We start from the raw sequence: 19,858 nt of genomic DNA on the forward strand, positions 1-19,858 counted from the left end.
GGGAAAGAGGGGAGTGGGGAATTGCTTAATGGATATAAAGTTTCAGCGTTAAGACACAACATGTCCAGAGATAATGATCCTAATGGTTGCACAACAATTTGAATGTATTTAAAAATGGTTAAAATGGTAAATCTTATATTATGTGTATTTTACCACAATTAAAGAGAAAAGTGAATAAAGGCCATGGGCAAAAGTTCAATCTTTATTTCTTCTCTTGTTCAATGGGGATCATACTAAAATCTATTCTTTTACTAAAATAGAATATGAGTCTGTGACATCTCAAGTTATTGTGATCCATATGATCTATTGCTCTCATTAGATGTATGAAATAAGTCTGAGATTTAGTTTTTTCCACTAAGGTGAACTCAAAAACTGTTATGAATTTAAAAAGCAGGATCCATACCTGATATAAAGCAAGAGAGTGTCCGTATCTCTGGAGCGGTCCCCTTGACAGGGTTCCCACATTCCATATACTGTTTTCTAAATTGTAACTAAAACGAGACAAAAATACCTTCATAAACTAAAATGCATTTTTGTTATTTTAATCTGCATATGCTTTCTTCACCTGCATTCAAGTTTTCATTCAATTTAAAACAATTAGAGCTAGCAGACTCATAATTTCATGTACCATATTTTAGATTTTTCATAAAGACATTCAAGATACATCTACTTTAAATTAGGATTCAAGCATCTAAATGTGTAGCAGACATTAACTTGACTAGGCTATTTATTACTGGAGTTAATTTGTTCAATTGCTTTAATAATTTCAACCAATTACTTAGCCTGAACAATAGTGAGCTGGTCTGCATCTTTAAATTAAAAAAGAAAAAAAGACAGGGAACAGACCGACAACTCTCAGAGGGGAGGAGGGCTGGGGAACTGGGTGAAACAGGTGCCGGGATTAAGAAGAAAATGGACACAGACAACCAAGTGGTGATTAGCAGAGGGGAGGGGATGGAGGCAGGTGAGAGAGGACAAAGGGGAGAGAAATGGTGATGGAGGAGACTAGGCTTTGGATGATGAGCACACAATGCCATGTACAGATGATGTACTGTAGATTTGTACACTGGAAACCGATATAATGGTATGAACCAATGTAACCCCAATACATTCAATTAAATAATAATAATAATTAAGTGATTTTGCAGAAGCAAAAAAGTGCTCTTCTTTTGTGAAAATAGATGGAAATTCTCTCCATTTTTAAAATAGCCTTTTGCTTTAGGTATTCATTTTCATGCTTTTCCATGCACTTAGCTCAGCATTATATAAATTAACCACTAAGTATCTATTTTCTGTGCACAAATACATTTGTTTACTGATCATTTGCTTGATATTGTGTGAAATGAATCTAGTCAAATAGAAGCTTCTGTAAAAATAAGGTACAAATGGATTACAGGATAAAAATGAAAATTAATATTTGTTCTTCTGGTCTAAAAATACACACATGAAAACAGAAGTTCTGGACTGCGGCTCTCTAATGCTCATTTAACAGAGGCCCAGTCCAGCGGCACCCCCGTAGCCTACCCTTGAATCTCTTCACTTTGCCAAACAGACTAAAGGAAGCACCAAGCCAAGAACCGATTAGGACCTTGTTTAAGAAGCTCACTATCACCTGGCCGGTTTGGCTCAGAGGTTAGAGAGACCCGGGTTCGGTTCCCACTAAGGGCATGTGCCTCATTTGCAGTTTGTCCCTGGCCTTGGTTGGTCGTGTGGGTGGTGACCACTTGAGGTATCCCTTTCACATTGATGTTTCTCTTCCTCTCTCTCCCTCCTGCTCTATCTGAACAGCCCTCGGGTGAGGATAAAAAAAAAGAAGCTCACTACCAATTATCATCTCTCAGTCTCTTCCTCCAGCTCATCAAGAAGGCCAGCAAGCTCCCTTCCCACAAAAAAGGGAAGGTTACCAAAAACTGTTTTCAGCATTATGTTTAACTTCTTTCCTGCACTGGAGTTAGAGGCTGCGTGTGTATGATACAAATGGGGAAACAGGATCAATCAGAATGTAACTTCCCCAGACTCACACTACTACCTCTACCTACCTACCAGCATCTGCACCGAAGCAATGCTCCCCACTAGGTTACTGTAAATCAGGACTGGGCCCACTATGCCTGTAGAGGGCCAGAAAGTAAGTATCTTAGGCTTCGTGGCCCACACTGGTCTTTCATATGCGTCTTCGTTCTTTCTTACAGCCCATTAGAAATGCAAAAACCATTTTACTTTATTTTCACAGGCTTTTCGTTTTCATTAATCATAGTTAATTTCCTTTTAGTTTCCACATTTAAAACTCATTTCTTCAGGTTCTTTTCATATCTTAGCAATTCATTTTAATCCCACCAACTCTTTTTCAATTCTTTCTACTATATTTTATCTGTCATATATTGTGTTACAGAATTCTAATTGTCAACTTAAATGTGTACCTAAAACTCTCCCTCCCTCTCTACAGAATTTATTCATTTCATACTTTAATTGCAGTCATATTCAATCATAGTTTTAAAGCAATTTCCTCTTACAAGCGGAATTTTTAAATACCCAGAATTAATAGGGCTAATATTTTTAATGAATGGGGCTGCCAGATATAATCCAGGATGACCAATTAAATCTGAATTTTATATAAACAACAAATAATTTTTAGTACAGGTAGAACTCACAAAATATTTGGGACAAAATCGAAAAGAATATTGCAAGGGCCTAGTTATACTAAAAAATTAGCTGTTGTTTATCTGAAATTCCAGTTTTGCTGCGTGTCCTGTATATTTCTCTGCGACATCCAGCAACCTAATGGGTTATACTTCATTCTACCATTTATACTTCATTCTACCATTATGGAACACTGCCAGGGTCAGTTCTGATTGATGCCCAAGTTGCACCAGTTGTTACCTATTATGAATATCACTCCTGAAAACAACACCGATAATCAAATTATTCTTCCTATTTGCTCTTTTATTCTGTTACTGAACATTCATAAAATACAATCACCAGCTGAAAAGAAATCAGGTAAAGCTGCCATCCAGGTGATTCTCTTTAACATCCAACCAAGCAGAGGACGATCTCCATTGTGACAACAGCAAATGAATCATCTATTTTATAATACTGGTACTTTCTCCCAACAAAAGCTTGTAAAATAAATTCAAATTTAAAAATTTCAGGTAAATGAATTTACAGGTGAAACTCAAAATATTTTTACATAAGCAATTATACTTCATTCTGAAAAAAATATTATGTGGCAGGATTCATTATGTCTAATACAGGCCTGGCCTCACCCTACTTTAAGTTAATATTTCCTTACTCGGAATTTATTAAAAGCACTCTAGAAAGGTAGTATCTATAGAAAACAAACCTATATGCACAATGACAAATATTTAACTACTGAATTCATAAATTCTCAAATAAGTTCCATGTAGTAAATAGATACTATCACAAAAATAAACATTCATAAATTTGGAGAGTCATAAAATATGCATTTGGAATAGTCTTGTTGCCAAAAAAAATCAGCCTAAATAATAGATTGTGAAAATCTGAAGAAAAAAAATACTTACTTTAGGACCATTTGAAAAGAACTGTAGTTAAAACTATATCCACCAATGACCCACATAAATTTCCCATGTAAAACTGCTTTATGGGAAGCCCGACCTACAGAAGGACTGAAGGGCTTAACGTTCGGCAGAATCCAGTAAGACTCAGTGGAAGGAACATTCAAAGAACAATCAGGACCTATTTTTTAAAAAAATTAAACAACACAATATATTAAAGAATTTAGATTATAATAACAAAATATAGGGATTAAGAGAATTAGTAATTCAATACTCATCATATTAATAAATGTACATAATCAATTATCCAAACTATAACTTACAGGGAAAATTCTGACATGAAATCTAATGCCTACGAGGAGACAAATCATATACTCAATCAGACTTACATATGTTCAAATAAATATCACAACCTGAAAAAAATCACTGAAATAATATAAAATGTCATATTTACTTTAGGCTACTAGAATATTAAAATGAAAACTAGGTCCTCAAATCCCAGTTCTGTCACTTACAAGACGTGTGACTGAGCAAGTCTAATTTACCTTTCTCATCGTCAAAAGCCCTCAGCTATAAAACAGAAACAACAATCTATCCTCTAAGGGGTTATTATCAATTTTTTTTTTTTTAACACAGTGGAGATAATAACATTTGCAAAGTGTAAACAGACTACTAAAGTAATATAAAAATTAATATTACATTTCTTTCTTGGCTTATTAATAACCAAAACTGACATCAGTAGGGAGGACTTATTATCCTCAAACAGAAAAAAAATATTATGTATACTAAACTTACACGAATTAGCACAGGATAACTTAAATACTGTAAGCCGAAAACACTGTTGTCTCCTCGCCACATTATGATGTTACTCATGAGTCCTGGTTACCTCCTCGGTAGGATGCAGGAGACTTGCCTACATCAGGTTTTCTCAAACCTTAGAAATGGAAGGGATGCCCCTAAGGGAAATATATTTTCACCACACTTCACGGCTCATAAATGATTTTTAATTCTAGTAAAACTAAAATATGCTCAAACAAAAACTAGACATAAACTCTAAGTTCATAACTTAGAAAACTCTAAGAACATAAAGTTCTTTTATAGCCTGACTGGTGTGGCTCAGTTGAGCATCGACCCATGCATGAAGAGGTCGCTGGTTCAATTCCTGGTCAGGGCACATGCCCAGTTTGTGGGCCCAATCCCCAGTGGGGGGCATGCAGGAGGCGGCCAATTGATGTTCTCTCTCATAAATGTTTTTATCTCTCTTTCTCTCCCTTCCTCTCTCTCAAAAAATCAATAAAGAAAAATTTTAAACAAATTTAAAAAATATATAGTTCTTTTATAAATATAAAAATCAATATAAATTTATAAACTATATATGTAATAAAAACAATAACTTAATGTTTATAAAACAATACACTTAATGTTTACTTAATAAAAATAATAAACTAAATGTCTACTTAATACAATAAACTTAATGTTTATTAATATGATAAATGACATTGTTTTGATCAAACCAAACCCCTGGTCCTAGGTTGAAAATTGTATTGATTCTTAACAGTACCTTTATCCACATGACTTTAGGATATCTACATTACTTTGACAACATAATTTTCCCACCACTTTTCTTTCTTCTACCCTTTAAAAACCTTTGTAATTCATATATTATGCCACATCATCATTTCAGCTTCACTTGTCACAAAGCATCAGAACACTGCAATATTTTTTTAGCCTATTTTAAGGGACACTACCTGGTCTCACCAGTCAATACAAAGGCTAGCATTGCAATCAAGTACATGTTTACTCAATTATGAGATCAATCACTTGATCTTAAATGTAATTATATCAGAAACTTTTAGATTATCACTGAATCACAATTTTAAAACTTCCAAAACAACCCTAATTGGAGAAACATTAGCCCATACAGTTTTCATCTATTTACCTGTTCACTCACCCAAGCATTCATGCATTCATGCATTCATTCACTCATTCATTCATCTTCAAAGTCCTTTTCACAGCTTATTCTATGCCTCTGAATTTTTTAGGTGCACTCTAGATTATGTCTTTGATAATGACACAGTCCTTTAAACTAGAAATTTTAAAGTATTATTTTTGAGTGACAAAACTTTGAACCATTCTTTGGTAATCAAAGAAATTAAAGGAACACACTGATTTTTTTAAAACATTGTTTTTAACTACAATTCTGAATCACTTAGAACTTATTTAACTTGGGGTGGCAAACAACAGCCCATGAGCAAAACCCAGCCCACTCCCTGTTTTCATAGATGAAATTTAATTGGAACTCAGTAAGCTCATTCATTAAAGAACGGTCTGTGGCTGCTTTCACACTACGCTAGCAGAGCTGAGTAGCTGCAACACAGCCAAAAATATTTACTATACGGCTCTTCACAGAAACATTTGCCAACTTCTTATTTAACTGAAGAGAAACAAATGCAGATGGACATTATACATAGGTAATGTATCCATTGATATGTTTTGTATTTTGTTTTGTTTTGTTTCCTTTTTATTGGATTTATTGGGGTGACACTGGTTAACAAAATTATGCAGGTTTCAGGTGCACAATTCCACAACACATCATCTGTACACTGGGCTGTGTATTCACCACTCCAAGTCAAGTCTCCGCCCATCACCCTTTATCCCCCCATAATCTCCTCCACCTCCCTCCTCCTGCCTGTAGTCACACTGCTGTATTTCATTTTCTTAAAAAGGAAATGTAGATTTATTTTAAATCATGTAAGAAGAGAATGATAAGCAAATAGGTGAAATAGTAATAAGCAATATTGATCATTTATATATTTAAACTAAATATTATTTAATACAAAAAACAGGATTCTAGAAATTTTTTTTAAATGTTACTCTGTAATCTAAAATATGTTATTTTTGCTCTGGCCGGTTTGGCTCAGCGGTTTGAGCATCAGCCCGTGGACCAAAGAGTCACGGGTTCAATTTCCAGTCAAGGGCACGTACCTCAGTTGTGGTTTGGTCCCTGGCCCTGGTTGAGGTCATGCGGGAGGCAACCAATCAATGTGTCTCTCTCACATCAGTGTTTCCCCCCACCCACCCACCCACTCTATCTGAAGATAAATGGAAAAATATCCTCGGGTGGGGATTAAAATAAATAAATAAATAAATATAATATCTTATTTTCTACACAAAAGAAAATAGCAGTCAAAATCTTCCTATATCTTTGTTACTACCACATTTCATAGAAATTATTAGAAGAAATAGTCTACAGCCAAACTCCACGGATTGTCTTTATTTTACGCTAAATTAATAAGTTTATAAACAGAATACAGATTTATGAATAGGACTAAAATTTTTAAGAAAAGCCGAATGTCACCCTGGCCGGTTTGGCTCAGCGGTTGGAGCGTCGGCCTGCGGACCAGAGAGTCCTGGTTCCGTTCCCGCTGGGGGCACGTACCAAAAAACACAAAACAAAAACTGAATGTCATAGTTTGTAGCTTTCTGTATTGTACGACTAAAAAGATTTAGGATGTAAATTTATAAACTGAATATTAATGTAAAATACAAATAACTATAAAGACACTTTATACACACAAAGCCTTCGCATCCATTAAAAATCTGACATTGATGTCTACATATGAAGCCCTCCGAGACGCCGTTCTTACAGACATGACGCCGTTCTTACAGACATGTCCGCGAGAAACCCCCTCCCGCTGCCTAGCGAGGCAGAGGAACTAGTTCTCCGCACGGACCCCCTGCACGACTTCCACCCATCGGCATGGAGAGCTCCTCAAGGTAAGCAGATCTCGGCTGTCTTGAAGAGGAGGTGATGAAATAATTCACATTACAGCGGGTTTTCATAAAGATTTAATATGCTACCTTTCCCACGGGTTCCGTGTAGCTGAATAATGCAAACAGCATAAATGAATTGCTAATGCTGTGACTTCAGGCATTAGCGCCAGGCTGCGGAGAGACAGGTTTTGCAGGGAAAGGCTATCTTATAATCACACAATGCAGAATTAATTACACACTGATCCCTCTCGAATGTATTTCTCCAGTCCCACAATCTCGCTTGAATTCGAGATGTAAAGTCAACTATCTCCATGACATTTCCACTTGGGTGTCTATGATCATCTCAAACTTGACATGTCCACAAGTAAAATCCGGATGCTTCTCTCCCACAGTGACACCTTCACCCGTGTTTATCATTTCAGTAAATGGCATTTGGTTCACCCAGTTGCTCAGGACAAAGACCTTGATCCTATTCTCGAGTTTGCTCTTTCTCCCATACCCCAAATCCAGTCCGGCAATAAACCCTGAACTGATACCCATTAGGTACACAGGGATACGGCCTTCCCAATTGTGGAAACATGGAAATGTTTCAATGAAGCGGATGCTGCCTCACATACCTAAGTACCCAGCCTTCCTTCCCAGTTCCCTGGCCCCTCCTGAGATGCCCCAGACCGCTCCACAAGGGACAAGTAAACACACCGCACAGCCTACCCAGGCTCCTGCTCCAGCCTAAGGTCAGCATTCTCTCTAACGGGCTGGGTGACTCAGTATCCATGCCTAACAATAATAAATATTTTAAAATTCTATCACCTCCACCAGACTCCAACCACTGATGTCTTCCTTTACAGCTAGCATCCTACTCCACGCCACCAGCCTCTCTCACCTGGACTACTGCAACAGTCTCCAAACTGGTGTCTTTATTTCCATTTTTACTCCCTTCTTGTTCCATTCAACTCTCCACACTGCAACCAGAATAATTAAAAATATAAATCCACTCCTATCACTTCCCTATTTGAAATCTTTCAACAATTTCCCATCAGACTTAAAATAATATAGTCTACCACCCCTACATGATTGGCCTCAGTGTACACTTATTGAATGAATGAATGAATGAATGAATGAATATAACCTTAGAGCTATACAAGATTAAGAACATGAGCATGTAGTCAAACCTAGCTTCCCTACTTATTAGCTGTGAAACTTTGAATGAGTTACTTAACTTCTCCAAGCTTCAGTTTAATCATGGAGATTACACCTAAAAGAATGTAGGATTTTGTGATGATAAAATTAGATTGGACTTAATACTTAATACTATAATAAATGCTTTATAATAGTAATCTTATTGTTATTATTGTCAATGCTCTCATTTTATACACAATTATACTAAGTATAATTAAGTGTAGAGGCAAATAGGTTAATGAAGACTAGCGTTGTCAGATTTTATAAATATATGTGCTAAAAAAAGTCAAATTTCAAGCAAAAATAATCATATAATCACAAGTAAATTCAATTAGCAAATAATTGCAAAGGACTTAACCTAGAATAAAGTACTACAAAGTTTTGAAAGTTTTTCCAAAGCAATCCCAGAACTACTAAATTACTTTCTTTCTTCCTTCCCCAAGTGTTGTAATTATACAAAAATTTTTATTTGTTTTACACAAATTAAATGTATAAAATAACTTTGTTTCCATAAAGAAGAATAAAAATTTAATTTCTTCGAGTGAGTGAAATTCCCCTAAGGTGCCCCAAATTTGTGAACAGACTGAAATACTGCTGTCTGATATTACTAGAAAAACTATAACTGCTATGTACAAAGACGCAGAATGGAAAACCTAGCAGTAAAATTTTATCTCCTCCCACAATGAGACAGATGCATTGTTCCTTTTATTGATTAATATTTTAACAGCAGGCTTTGATTTCTCAAAGCAAGAATGAGTCTGAGGGGAGCTTCTTTATATCATTTTTAGCGGGGGGGGGGGGGGTAGTGACCCAGTCAAATAAGGGATTTTTCTGAGAGAAAAATCTTGCTCTAGAATTTTAGAATTCTTTTTGATACAGCTTTGGGTCATACCTTTAATTCATATTTAATCTATTCCATCATGGAAAAAATACTCATTTTCTATTAAGGCACATAGGTAAAAGACCAAGTTTTATTTATCTTCTTTTTGCAGTTCTCTAGGGGGAAAAAAATTACATAAATATTGTTAACTGAACTATATCAAATGCAGGTTGTTAAGCTGCATTTCTGCAAACATCTCTACACTGTAGATACTGCTTCGGTTATTTTTAAATAACTCTAATAACAGGAAAAATATATACACACCCTCTAACTGGGTCCCTCGGGTTAGTATAGCTGTTAGATTTCTTTGGTTTTAAACCACACAAACTAATTTTAGTTAGGAAAAAATGAGAATTTACTGAAAAAATATGGGGAAATTCAGAGAATTCTAAAAAGACGCTGAATAACGGAGCTTAGACTAGACAGGTATCTGGATATCATAGCCCATCAAGACTACTCTCAATGAGTGAAAGGCAATTCCCCAAACAGAAACTGGATCACTCACAGAAAAGGGAAAATATGCTGAGAAAGGAGATTTTAAGAGAGGCACCTCTAACTTACCTGTAACATTCCAGAAATAGTCTTAGGATTTAATGTGTGTACCAATTCTGAAGTTCTCCAATAACAGGCCGAATAAGATAATATCGATGCAAGAGTCCTATCTTCTAACATTAGAAAATTTCATTTTGTTTCCGTCTCCAAAGTATTTTAAACATTTTCTAGCCCATAAAACCAATTTCTAAAGGCCAGGTATCCATTTTAGTGTATTTGAAGTGTCCACAGCTGTTTTAACAATACTTTTACCTTAAAGAACAATGAACTGTGTGAGTGGTAAACATTAAACTAGGTCTGCCCCAAGAATACTTGGTTCTCACAGTTTAGGTCAATGACACCACTGTAGTATGAAAAGAAGCTGCCCCTCTATGAGCAAAGATGTGGTTTCCAACTTAATCATTCTGAGTTGTGGAAGGCTTAAATCAAAGCTTGACAGCAGACTTTGGCTCTGATTAATTGAAAATGGCAAATATAGAGCTAGCTAGGCCTGAGAGCACACTTTGTTTATCCCACTTAAGCGGCAACAGAACAAGCGTGTAAGTATGTTGACATCAAGTAAACCCTGAGGAAGGAACCTAGGTGTCTAGCACGGAATACTCAGTGGTGTGCTGTGACCCACAGCTCTTACCCACTCTCCTAAAGTAATTATGTCCAAATATATTTTATGACTAACTCAGAAGAGATTACTTTAGGGTAAAATATTCATGAGTTTCAGTTAAAAGACTATATTTTTCTAAAACGAACAAAACTACCAAGTTTTCCAAGCTTGAATACTGCCATGGAGTGTAAGTGGGTTTTGGTAGTCAATACTGCCACCCTATGGCGAACATGCATCTAAAACCAGAGGACTGCGACAGGTACAGACAAAGGGCCCAAGGACCAGAGGCTCCAATTCGATCATTCTTCTCAATGTTTGAAATGACGTTTTCTATGCCAAGCAAATGACATGATTTATTGGAGCACTAGTCTTCTAAAACATCTATGTTTGAATGTCCTCATATCCATACACTAGCAATCTAACCTATCTCTAATTCATTCATTCAATCAAAAAAGAAGAAAACAATTGAGTGCCTCTCGGATGTCAGATGCCACAGAAAGTGCTGGGGATGCTAAGGTGATCAAAACACGATCATTCCTAACTCACGGAGCTTATATGCCAGTAGGAACGGTCATCAAAGAGCCACACACACATAAATGTGACAGGTGCTACAAATGAATAAGGTAGGGACCCATGACAACACATAACAGGGTCTTAGAATGCTGACAGGGTGAAGCTATTCCAGGAGGAAGTTCAGAAAGAAGAATGGCCTTGAAATAGTGAGGGACAGAGCATATGCAGGAAGTAAGTGTGACTTTAAATGAAGAACCAGAGGCACCGTACAACACTATCAAAACACATGACAAAGTATTTAAAGGCTGAAAACGCCAGTCCTCACATGAGGCTATGTCTGAGCTGGGTTGAAAAGGGATACTGAGAACATAAAGTACCCTAAAGACAGTCAAAAGATCCTAACAATAGGACCGAGCAGGACATTCTGGAATCGGAAGGAAACAGGGACAATTTTCAAATGGCTAAGTAACCGTCTCGTGTATAAAAGATGGTAACTTGCCCTGGCCGGTTTGGCTCAGCAGTTAGAGCGTCAGCCCGCAGACCAAGGAGTCCCAGGTTCTAAGGGCATGAACCTTGGTTGCAGTTTGGCCCCAGCCCCAGTTAGGGTCACGTGGGTGGAAACCAGTTGATGTTTCTCTCTCACATCCATGTTTCTCTCTCTCTCTTCCCCCTCTCTCCCTCTTGCTCTATCTGAAGATAAATGCAAAAATGTCCTCAGGTGAGGGAGGAAGGAAGGAAGGAAGGAAGGAAGGAAGGAAGGAAGGAAGGAAGGAAGGAAGGAAGGAAGGAAGGAAGGAAGAAAGAAAGAAAGAAAGAAAGAAAGAAAGAAAGAAAGAAAGAAAGAAAGAAAGAAAGAAAGAAAGAAAGAAAGAAAGGCAACTTGTTTTTCATCTCTATAGAATGGGGGGGAATGCTTTTCTTTGTTTGGTAATTGACTAAGAAAAAAATGGTCCCCAGAAACCTAGTGGTTCTTCTTTCTCACCTACCTGATCTTACCACAGTTCATGCTGCAAAATTCTTCTGAGTAGACAGGAGAGAACTACTGAGCTCACTCTTGTCAATTATGGTGAAGATCTCTCCTTTACGATATTTTATTTAATGTATTTCTGTAGGAAATTTCAGTCATTTGTTTGGGGAAAGCTCTCATTGTGTGAATTTTGTTCAGAAACAGGATCCCTTCCCACTACACAAATCAGAACAGGCAAATTCTCTACTTCTGTTTCTCAAGGCAGCCATGGTACAGGTGAGAGGTAGGTTCGGCCGAGCAGATGCTACTTGGCAAGACTGCGTATCTTCACAGCGTACAAGTCCTTCTCGCCAGGCCCGCCGCATGCAGTGTGCACAGTAAGGAGGCCAGCGGTGGCAGCAACCGGAAGATGCTACTCACACCTTCCTGGGACCCCGTCTTCGCTGGGACTCCACTTAGCCCTCTGCTGTACCCGCCCTTCTCGCACCACGGTTTCTCTAGCCTTCCATCTCTTTGGTGAGCCCCCTGATATCCTGTGCACTAGTGAGGGTGCAGGGTCAGAGAATCAAAAGGAAGTTGCTTAAATAAGCTAAAAGTTCACTTCTCGCCCATGAAACATTCTAGAGGCAGGTGGGCGTGTGCTAGTGGTTAATCGCTGCCATTGACCAGCCATCGGGGAGGTCTCCGTGCTCCAAAATCCCCCCACAGCACTTCACTGGGGTCCTACTGACCTCCACTGAGCACAACAGCCGCACCAGCTGCAAGGGAGACTGAGAAATGTGCTTTGCAGCCAGGAGACCGCGTGTGGAGCCAGAAACCCGCGGCGAGTCTATCATTAGAAAGAAGGGAAGGGCGGATGCCGGGAGACAGTTGCTGCCACACTCTCCAGTAACTCTGTGTTCGGCTCAGCTAAGAACTGTTTCTGCTCTTACAACCAAAGACTTCCATTGATTCAGATTTTTTTCCAGGTTATGTCAAAGAGAGAAATGTGCAGCCAGTGTGATAGGGAGTTGACTGGGACGTGCAGGGGGGCAAACACCATACCTGGAGTCTGCTTTGGAAATAAATGTCCCACTGTAGCCTCTACTTACAAACATAAATCCAGCTTGTTATATTTGGATTTTGAGGTCTTCTAAACTTTCCTCATGCATCCCAATGTTTGGAAGTCATCTTAAAAAAAAAAAAAAGCCTTTCAAAGTTGCCTCCTTCCCTCCTGTGACGGATTAAGGCTTACACAGATTGTCTGATGTGAAAAACGGCACAGAAGCGGAGGAGTCCACACAGGTCCCTATCCTTTAAGCAACCTATTTCTCAAGCATGTATCACTGACAGGTATACATTGTAGCAAAACTAAACGTCATACGATAAACTCGTGTGCTCTTCAAATGCTGCATTCAGCCCGTTCCACTGCTTCAGCTCTTGGGTTCTGGGGTGCGGTCTCCAGGAGGGGGGCATGACTGCGATGTGCTATTCAGCCTGAAAATACACGCCTGTGCAATTTGAAAAATGCCTCCAGAGGCGAAAAGATGGAAGCAGATGAGGAGGAGGAAAGCGTAGATGAGAGAGTGAGGGGGAAAGTACCGTGATGGCTGAGTGGAAGTCTCAGGAGGGGCTCCGCAGAGACTGAAGGAGAAAACGGAGCCGAGAAGCCCAGTGCGGCAAGCGCTGATGTCAGGAAGGGAATTCCAGACTTAATACAGAGCGAGGCTTTTCCTCTGGGTTTCTTAATAAAATCTCAAGTTTTAGACTGCAGCACTTCCTTTTTTGGTATACTAGCACAGAACCAAACAGAATAACTAAAGTTCACCAACAAAAGGGATAAAATATAGTGGAATAACAACCTGTTATTTTTTTAACCCAAAGAATCCGGTTTCTAATAACACATTACAAAAAAACTGCCAGACTTTGAATCTCAGAAAGATTGCCTCCTTAGCTCTCATTTTCAAATATCTCTAGTTCTTTGATCATTTCCCAGATGTCCCAGAAACAAGTCTCTTTTTTCCCCTTCGTGATTCCTCCACGTTCTACATCTCTGAAATAAAGACCTCATTTCCCCTCTAATGATTTTGGTCATAATCCCAACTTCCTTAATACAGACACAGGGATCAGGTTTGAAGCTCAAAGGACCGGTCTGCACACGGTTTATCTTGGAAGAAGCACAGTCTCTCTTTTGCCCAGCACTCTACCCTCAAACATCCACATACATTCAGAGACCAATTCTTTAACTGGTAAGAACAATGATAGGCCCGGCCGGTATGGTTCAGTGGTTGAGCGTCGACCCATGCACCAAGAGGTCGCCAGTTCAATTCCCGGTCAGGGCACATGCCCAGGTTGTGGGCCCGATCCCCAGTGGGGGGCATGCAGGAGGCGGCCAATCGATGTTCTCTCTCATTAATGTTTCTAGCTCTCTCTCCCTCTTCCTTCCTCTCTATAAATCAATGAAGAAATAAAAATTTTTTAATTAAAAAAAAAGGAGCAATGATGGTACAAAATGTGTTTGATTTCTGTAATATTTTATAATTTATAAAAAAAATGTGTGTCCCTATATAAAACTGTTCATGTTGTCATTTTCTTTTTGCCTCCTCATTTCTGCCGTTTATAAACATATAAGAATCAGGACGTTTTATGACTTCAGGCATTACTGAGAATAATAAAATGTGAAAGGCCAATAACAAAAGCCAGAAAAACAAAAGATAATATTTTGAACCAGATCCTTATGACAAAACCCCCAGAAAAAAAAAAAAAAAAAACATGTCAAAAAAGGATTAATAAAAGAACAGAACAAAAAAAAGACAGATATGTTTATAGAGAACAGTATTATACAAGTTTTTCCCCTTTTGTTTTCAAGACTATTGAAATAAAATGAAGACTAACAGCAGTTGCAAAAACACTAAATGTATAAGCTATACCTGTATTTCTCAGGCCTTAATTTAAATATATTCTTGATATACTCTTCTCTCCTTAGAAAAGAATGTAATTTTAATTTCAAGACTAAAATAAATTTTATAAAGATACCTCAAAGCCCTTTTTCACAGAAGAAAGTTCGCAAACCATTAAAATAGCCACTCAATAAAAGATATGACCCTATAATTAAAGAACACTGAGAAACTTGTATCTTTCATAATCATACTAGGTAATCAAATTCAATTCAATAAGTAATCACTGGTATTTTGCGTGGAGTAACTAATTATTTTAATGAGATAGTATGGGTTAAGATGAGCATAATTTATACAAAGCCTAATCATTCCTTGAAGTACTCAACATACTCAGTAATATGTTTTAAAATTGTATCTCAAGAATGATGAATACAGCTATGAGGACCACATTCCCTTTGGTTTTTAGATAGGTCTGATAGCAACTATTGCGACAACTATATTATAATAACACATGAACAGGTCACTTCCTAATAGGTATTTCCTGAGTCAGTCCCCTCTATCAACAGGATTAATATGTTTATACAAAATAAGTTCTCAATATGTAAATAAAATTAGCACAAAGTAACCTATGGATGGGTAAGTACATGAATAACAGGCCTATCTCTTCAATTCCACAATAAAAATTTTATGATTTTATACCCAAATATTTAAGTAAACTAAGACTCTGCAATGTAGTCTAAAAGTAATCTTTAATGATCGATACTTATAAAAATTGTTTAGAAATTCTTCCTCAGGAAAGTCTACTTTTTAAATATGCTATGAGCTTTTAAAATAGCCACAAGAGGGCAGTATTCTCTAAGAAATAAGTTTAATATAGGCATTTATTTGTTTGCAATAAACCTTGTTTGTTACCCATCATAAATCAAATTCAAAGGCAGCACGTGTTAAGTTCAGTCACATCATCATATCTTTAGGGATTCAACAACAAAAAAAAATTACATAACATCATAATGATCACACAAACTAAATTTAAAAAGAGCTTCATATATAAATTCACTTGGTTCTCAAAACAGCATATTGACAAAATCTATACCAATACTATTTTGAAGAAGCAAACTATTAAGTGGACTGTTAAATGAACATTCTAAAAACGAAACCAAGAAATGAGATCCAGGTGTTGCAAACTACAGCATAACAGATGAGTCGCAGATTTGTTTTCATCTCTTAGGTATACGAATCAGTTTCAAGGTCCGTGACACCACATGCTTACCTTGCCAACTGTCATTGCAGACACACAACTTTTCTCCTGTGAGGTCACAGTAACCGTGATCCGGACTGCCGCAGTTGGCTTTACAGTAAGGAATGTCACAAGCTTCGCCCTTCCAGTATTTATCACATTCACAATACACTTGGCTTGGAACAGAGACGCTAGATGTACACTTCCCATGCCCAGAGCAATTGTTAGGACAAGAATTAATTCTGTAAAAGATAAGTCACATATACACTCAAATTCCAGGTAACTGAAAAAGAATTCTGGCTGATACTTTGTAAGCTTTTCAATTTGATGTCGTCTTACGTACTTCATTTAACACAATTTCACAATGGAATTCAGCTTTTTACTCTGTGCCCTTCTACCCCTAATGCAATGCAGTTATATTCATTGGCAACTGGCCTTAGTTGATCCCGTGAGTTTGCGTAGCTACCAAAACTCCAAACTTCCGCCGACTACGCTCAGCGTCTGCGGGATATGCACAGTTCCAAGCACAATGCTCCGTAAAGACTTAAGTACGCAAATGTTGTGAATATATATTTTACAGAAAAAAATACAATTCATGAATGCCCAAAAGAAACTACATGAAAAGCCAAGATATAACTTGCTTGTATAATATTTCAATAGCATGCTAGCATCTATACACTGTTATATAGAAATGAGATGTTTGTCAAATATTATTTTAAGGCCCTTTAAACGATTATATTCTACTGCATATTTATTCCCCTTGCACATGTACTTGAGACAAATCAGTTCTGTAATAACTTGCTGATTCAAGATATTTAGAATGTTCTATTCCTGGTTATCATTCTCTATGCCCCAAAGGGGAAAAAAATGTGTACTGAGTCCCTCTGTACCATCCCTGTGATGGCACCTGAAGGCGTCCCTGGTTACTTCCCTCTGCCCTTGGACTTTCAGATAAAAAGCTGTATATAAAGTTATCGTACACATAATAGATTCTCAATAAATATTATTTCTTTAGGTGAGACAGTGACACAGCTACTGCCTTGTCTCCTACAGCCCCGATTCCCTCCTGTGCAGGCGGGAATCCCCCGTCCAGGGCTGTCGGGTCGAGAATCACAGAGCACGGTGCACACAGCGCGTGCAGTCCTTCCTGAAGCTCGGACCGCGGACACTCAGCGCCCCAGCCCCGAGCACCGGGAGGCGACGAGCCCGCCCTGCCACACCTCTGCTCCCAGGAAAGTCACCCTCGCTTGGATTTGTTTACTTCATCATTTACCAACTTTAAATTTTGCAATTAATTTTCAACCAAACTTAGCATGCTACCCCCATGTCCCGAGGCTCGGAATTTCTCCAAGGCGAGCTTAGCTGGCATTCTGAGGCGTGTCACTACATCTTCTGTCACCCTGTGTCGTCTGGAATTTCACACACTAGCCCGCTCCTTGTATCGAAGAGAGTTGCAAAAACCAACAATAGACTCTTTTAAGCCAACTTATTAAAATCATTACAATACAAAATTTCAGGAGAAAAAGGGTACTTACGAATAAAAAATGTTGAAGCCAGTGAGATTGTAGGCGGCGTCACTGAAGAAATGCAGCAGCGCATAGCCGGACGTGGTGACCACCTCGGGCACGCTCTCGCTGCCCCGCGTCTCGGGGACGATCAGCCCGCTGCAAGAGAGCAGAGCTGAGCGCTGTGTGCACCCACGGGCCACGCTCAGCCGCACGTACGCCAAAGGCCCGAGTAGGGAGGGCTCAGTGTCTGAGGATGGGCAACCAGCTGGAGAATAAAGCTGACCGGGTTCCTGTCCGTGTCTCGCCCACGGCTCCACCCGGCCACCGCGCGTGGCTTCTCCTCACCCCCTGCACGGCCCTGCCCACTGCTCCCTGGGTCCTGCTAGGCCATCCCGCCTGACATGGTAAGATGGTCTCTTACGTAACTTAACATATGAAGCCTCACTCAATGCCACCTTGGTGCTCGGGCACGTGGCCTCATCCCTTTCCCCTTCCCCCTGGTTAAAAATTCTAGTGACACCAGAAGGGACATCCCACACGAGCTTAGTGACTACAGTGACAGCCTAGTTAACCCGATCTCTTCTGATACGTTAATCAGGTGTTTTAGGTCATCTAAAAATACATGCTTTTTATATGTCTTTAAAATGTTGCATACTCTCATAAATTATATTTATATAGAACTATTCCAAAATGTAGTCACTCACTTAAGGCCATATGCACACAAAAGAAAACTAAGTTGGGGGAGGGGATAAAGGTGCAAAAGTAAGAATTTAAGCTAATAACTGGACCTCCCCCTTTTTAAACCTATTTGTTCATGGAGAAAAATTAAATGTCCTCATTGACTTCTACCACACTACTCTCTCCCGCCTCGGAAAACACGCAGGATGAGGCAGAAAAGACCCTGCTAAGAACACAGTCCACTCCTCAGGACAGCCCGATCCGCTACACTGCTCAGCTTCCAGCCACACACCACCGGAAAGGGACCCCCTCATTCAAATCATATTTGACAGAACAAGATAAAGTATTAGTCAAATCATTTACTTGGCAAACATAATCACAAAAGCAAACAGAAAAGTAATCAACTCTAGATGCTTTAATAATGATGATTACCTCTACTAGCTTATGTTTGTGAAAGAACACAGACTGTAAAAGACTGTCCGTAGAATTCAAATTCAACAATACCAGTCTTAGTTGCACTTCTATATTTTTTCTTTGTCACAGGGAGATTACATCAAAGTGAGAACATTGCTAAAAATAATGCTCTCAAGCCTGTGTAATAAAAATAATGGATCTCTCTGAAACAGACTTACTTGCTTGGATGTTTGTTTGGGAGTGCTTTAAAAGCATTAAATAAATAAAGGCTTCCACCCTCCTGCATGACACACCAAGCCATTTGGACCAACCAGCCCACCACTGACGTCAACTAGAGAAATGACAAATTCTATAAAAACAAACCAATCCACCTGAATGTACTGGAGAACTGAGAAGAGACTGAGGCCATTTCTCCTTATAGGCATATGCTGATTTCGAAGTTGGAGGTGAGGTCTGAAGGGCTAAGGAACTGCGTGGTGGTACAGAGCTAGGAAATCAAAAGTGGAAGCCGGGGCCCTCTCTTTGACCTGGGACCCCCAAAGAATAAAAGCGAACTAGTAGAAGCCAGGTCCTCCAGGGGACTGCACTGCAGCTTGGATGTGAATCAGCTTAATACCTGGGTTTGGGTCCAGTTGACTGTAAATTGCTAGCGTTCCCAGGCATCCTCTGTAGGAATATAATCTCTTTCTAGGTCTCAAATTATTACTACATATGATTTTACCAACATGAGGCCCAGCACATCACTGTCCAGCACACGATAAGAAAAACAATATTAACAACTTCTCCAATCCAATCCATTATCCACGATCTAAAAAGTCCTGCCTGCAAAGTCCAATGTCTTTAGTGTAGTGTACAAGAAAGCAATACAACAGTGATGAAGGGATTATAAAACCTGAGCTCGTATTCTGACTCCATCACTTACCAGCTAGGCAACTTGGGGTCACTCAGAGAATCTCTCTGTGCCTCGATTCTTCATTTATCAAATAGCAATAACAATACCTAACTGAAGGGTTATTGTGAGGATTCAATGAGTTAATGCACATAAAGACCTCTCTTGCACACTGCCTGTCATACAATGAACATTCAGTAGGTATTACTTTTGATTGTGTAATCTGGTGCCTACCTATTTTTTCACATTACCTATAATCA

General features: G+C 38.7%; 1 protein-coding gene across 1 annotated transcript in view; it reads right to left on the reverse strand.

Moving 5' to 3' along the window:
• ATRNL1 (attractin like 1) overlaps window positions 1–19,858 on the reverse strand; it is a 545,834-nt gene that overhangs the window by 503,484 nt on the left and 22,492 nt on the right. Inside the window, exons 4-7 of the mRNA XM_036265661.1 lie at window positions 17,645–17,773; window positions 16,143–16,351; window positions 3,537–3,711; window positions 404–491 (exon numbers count right to left, since the gene is read on the reverse strand). Of these exons, the coding sequence (XP_036121554.1) occupies window positions 404–491; window positions 3,537–3,711; window positions 16,143–16,351; window positions 17,645–17,773 (601 nt within the window). The remainder of the gene's footprint in view (window positions 1–403; window positions 492–3,536; window positions 3,712–16,142; window positions 16,352–17,644; window positions 17,774–19,858) is intronic.

The sequence above is a fragment of the Molossus molossus genome, unplaced genomic scaffold, assembly GCF_014108415.1.
Source record: "Molossus molossus isolate mMolMol1 unplaced genomic scaffold, mMolMol1.p scaffold_m16_p_17, whole genome shotgun sequence".
Taxonomy (NCBI): domain Eukaryota; kingdom Metazoa; phylum Chordata; class Mammalia; order Chiroptera; family Molossidae; genus Molossus; species Molossus molossus.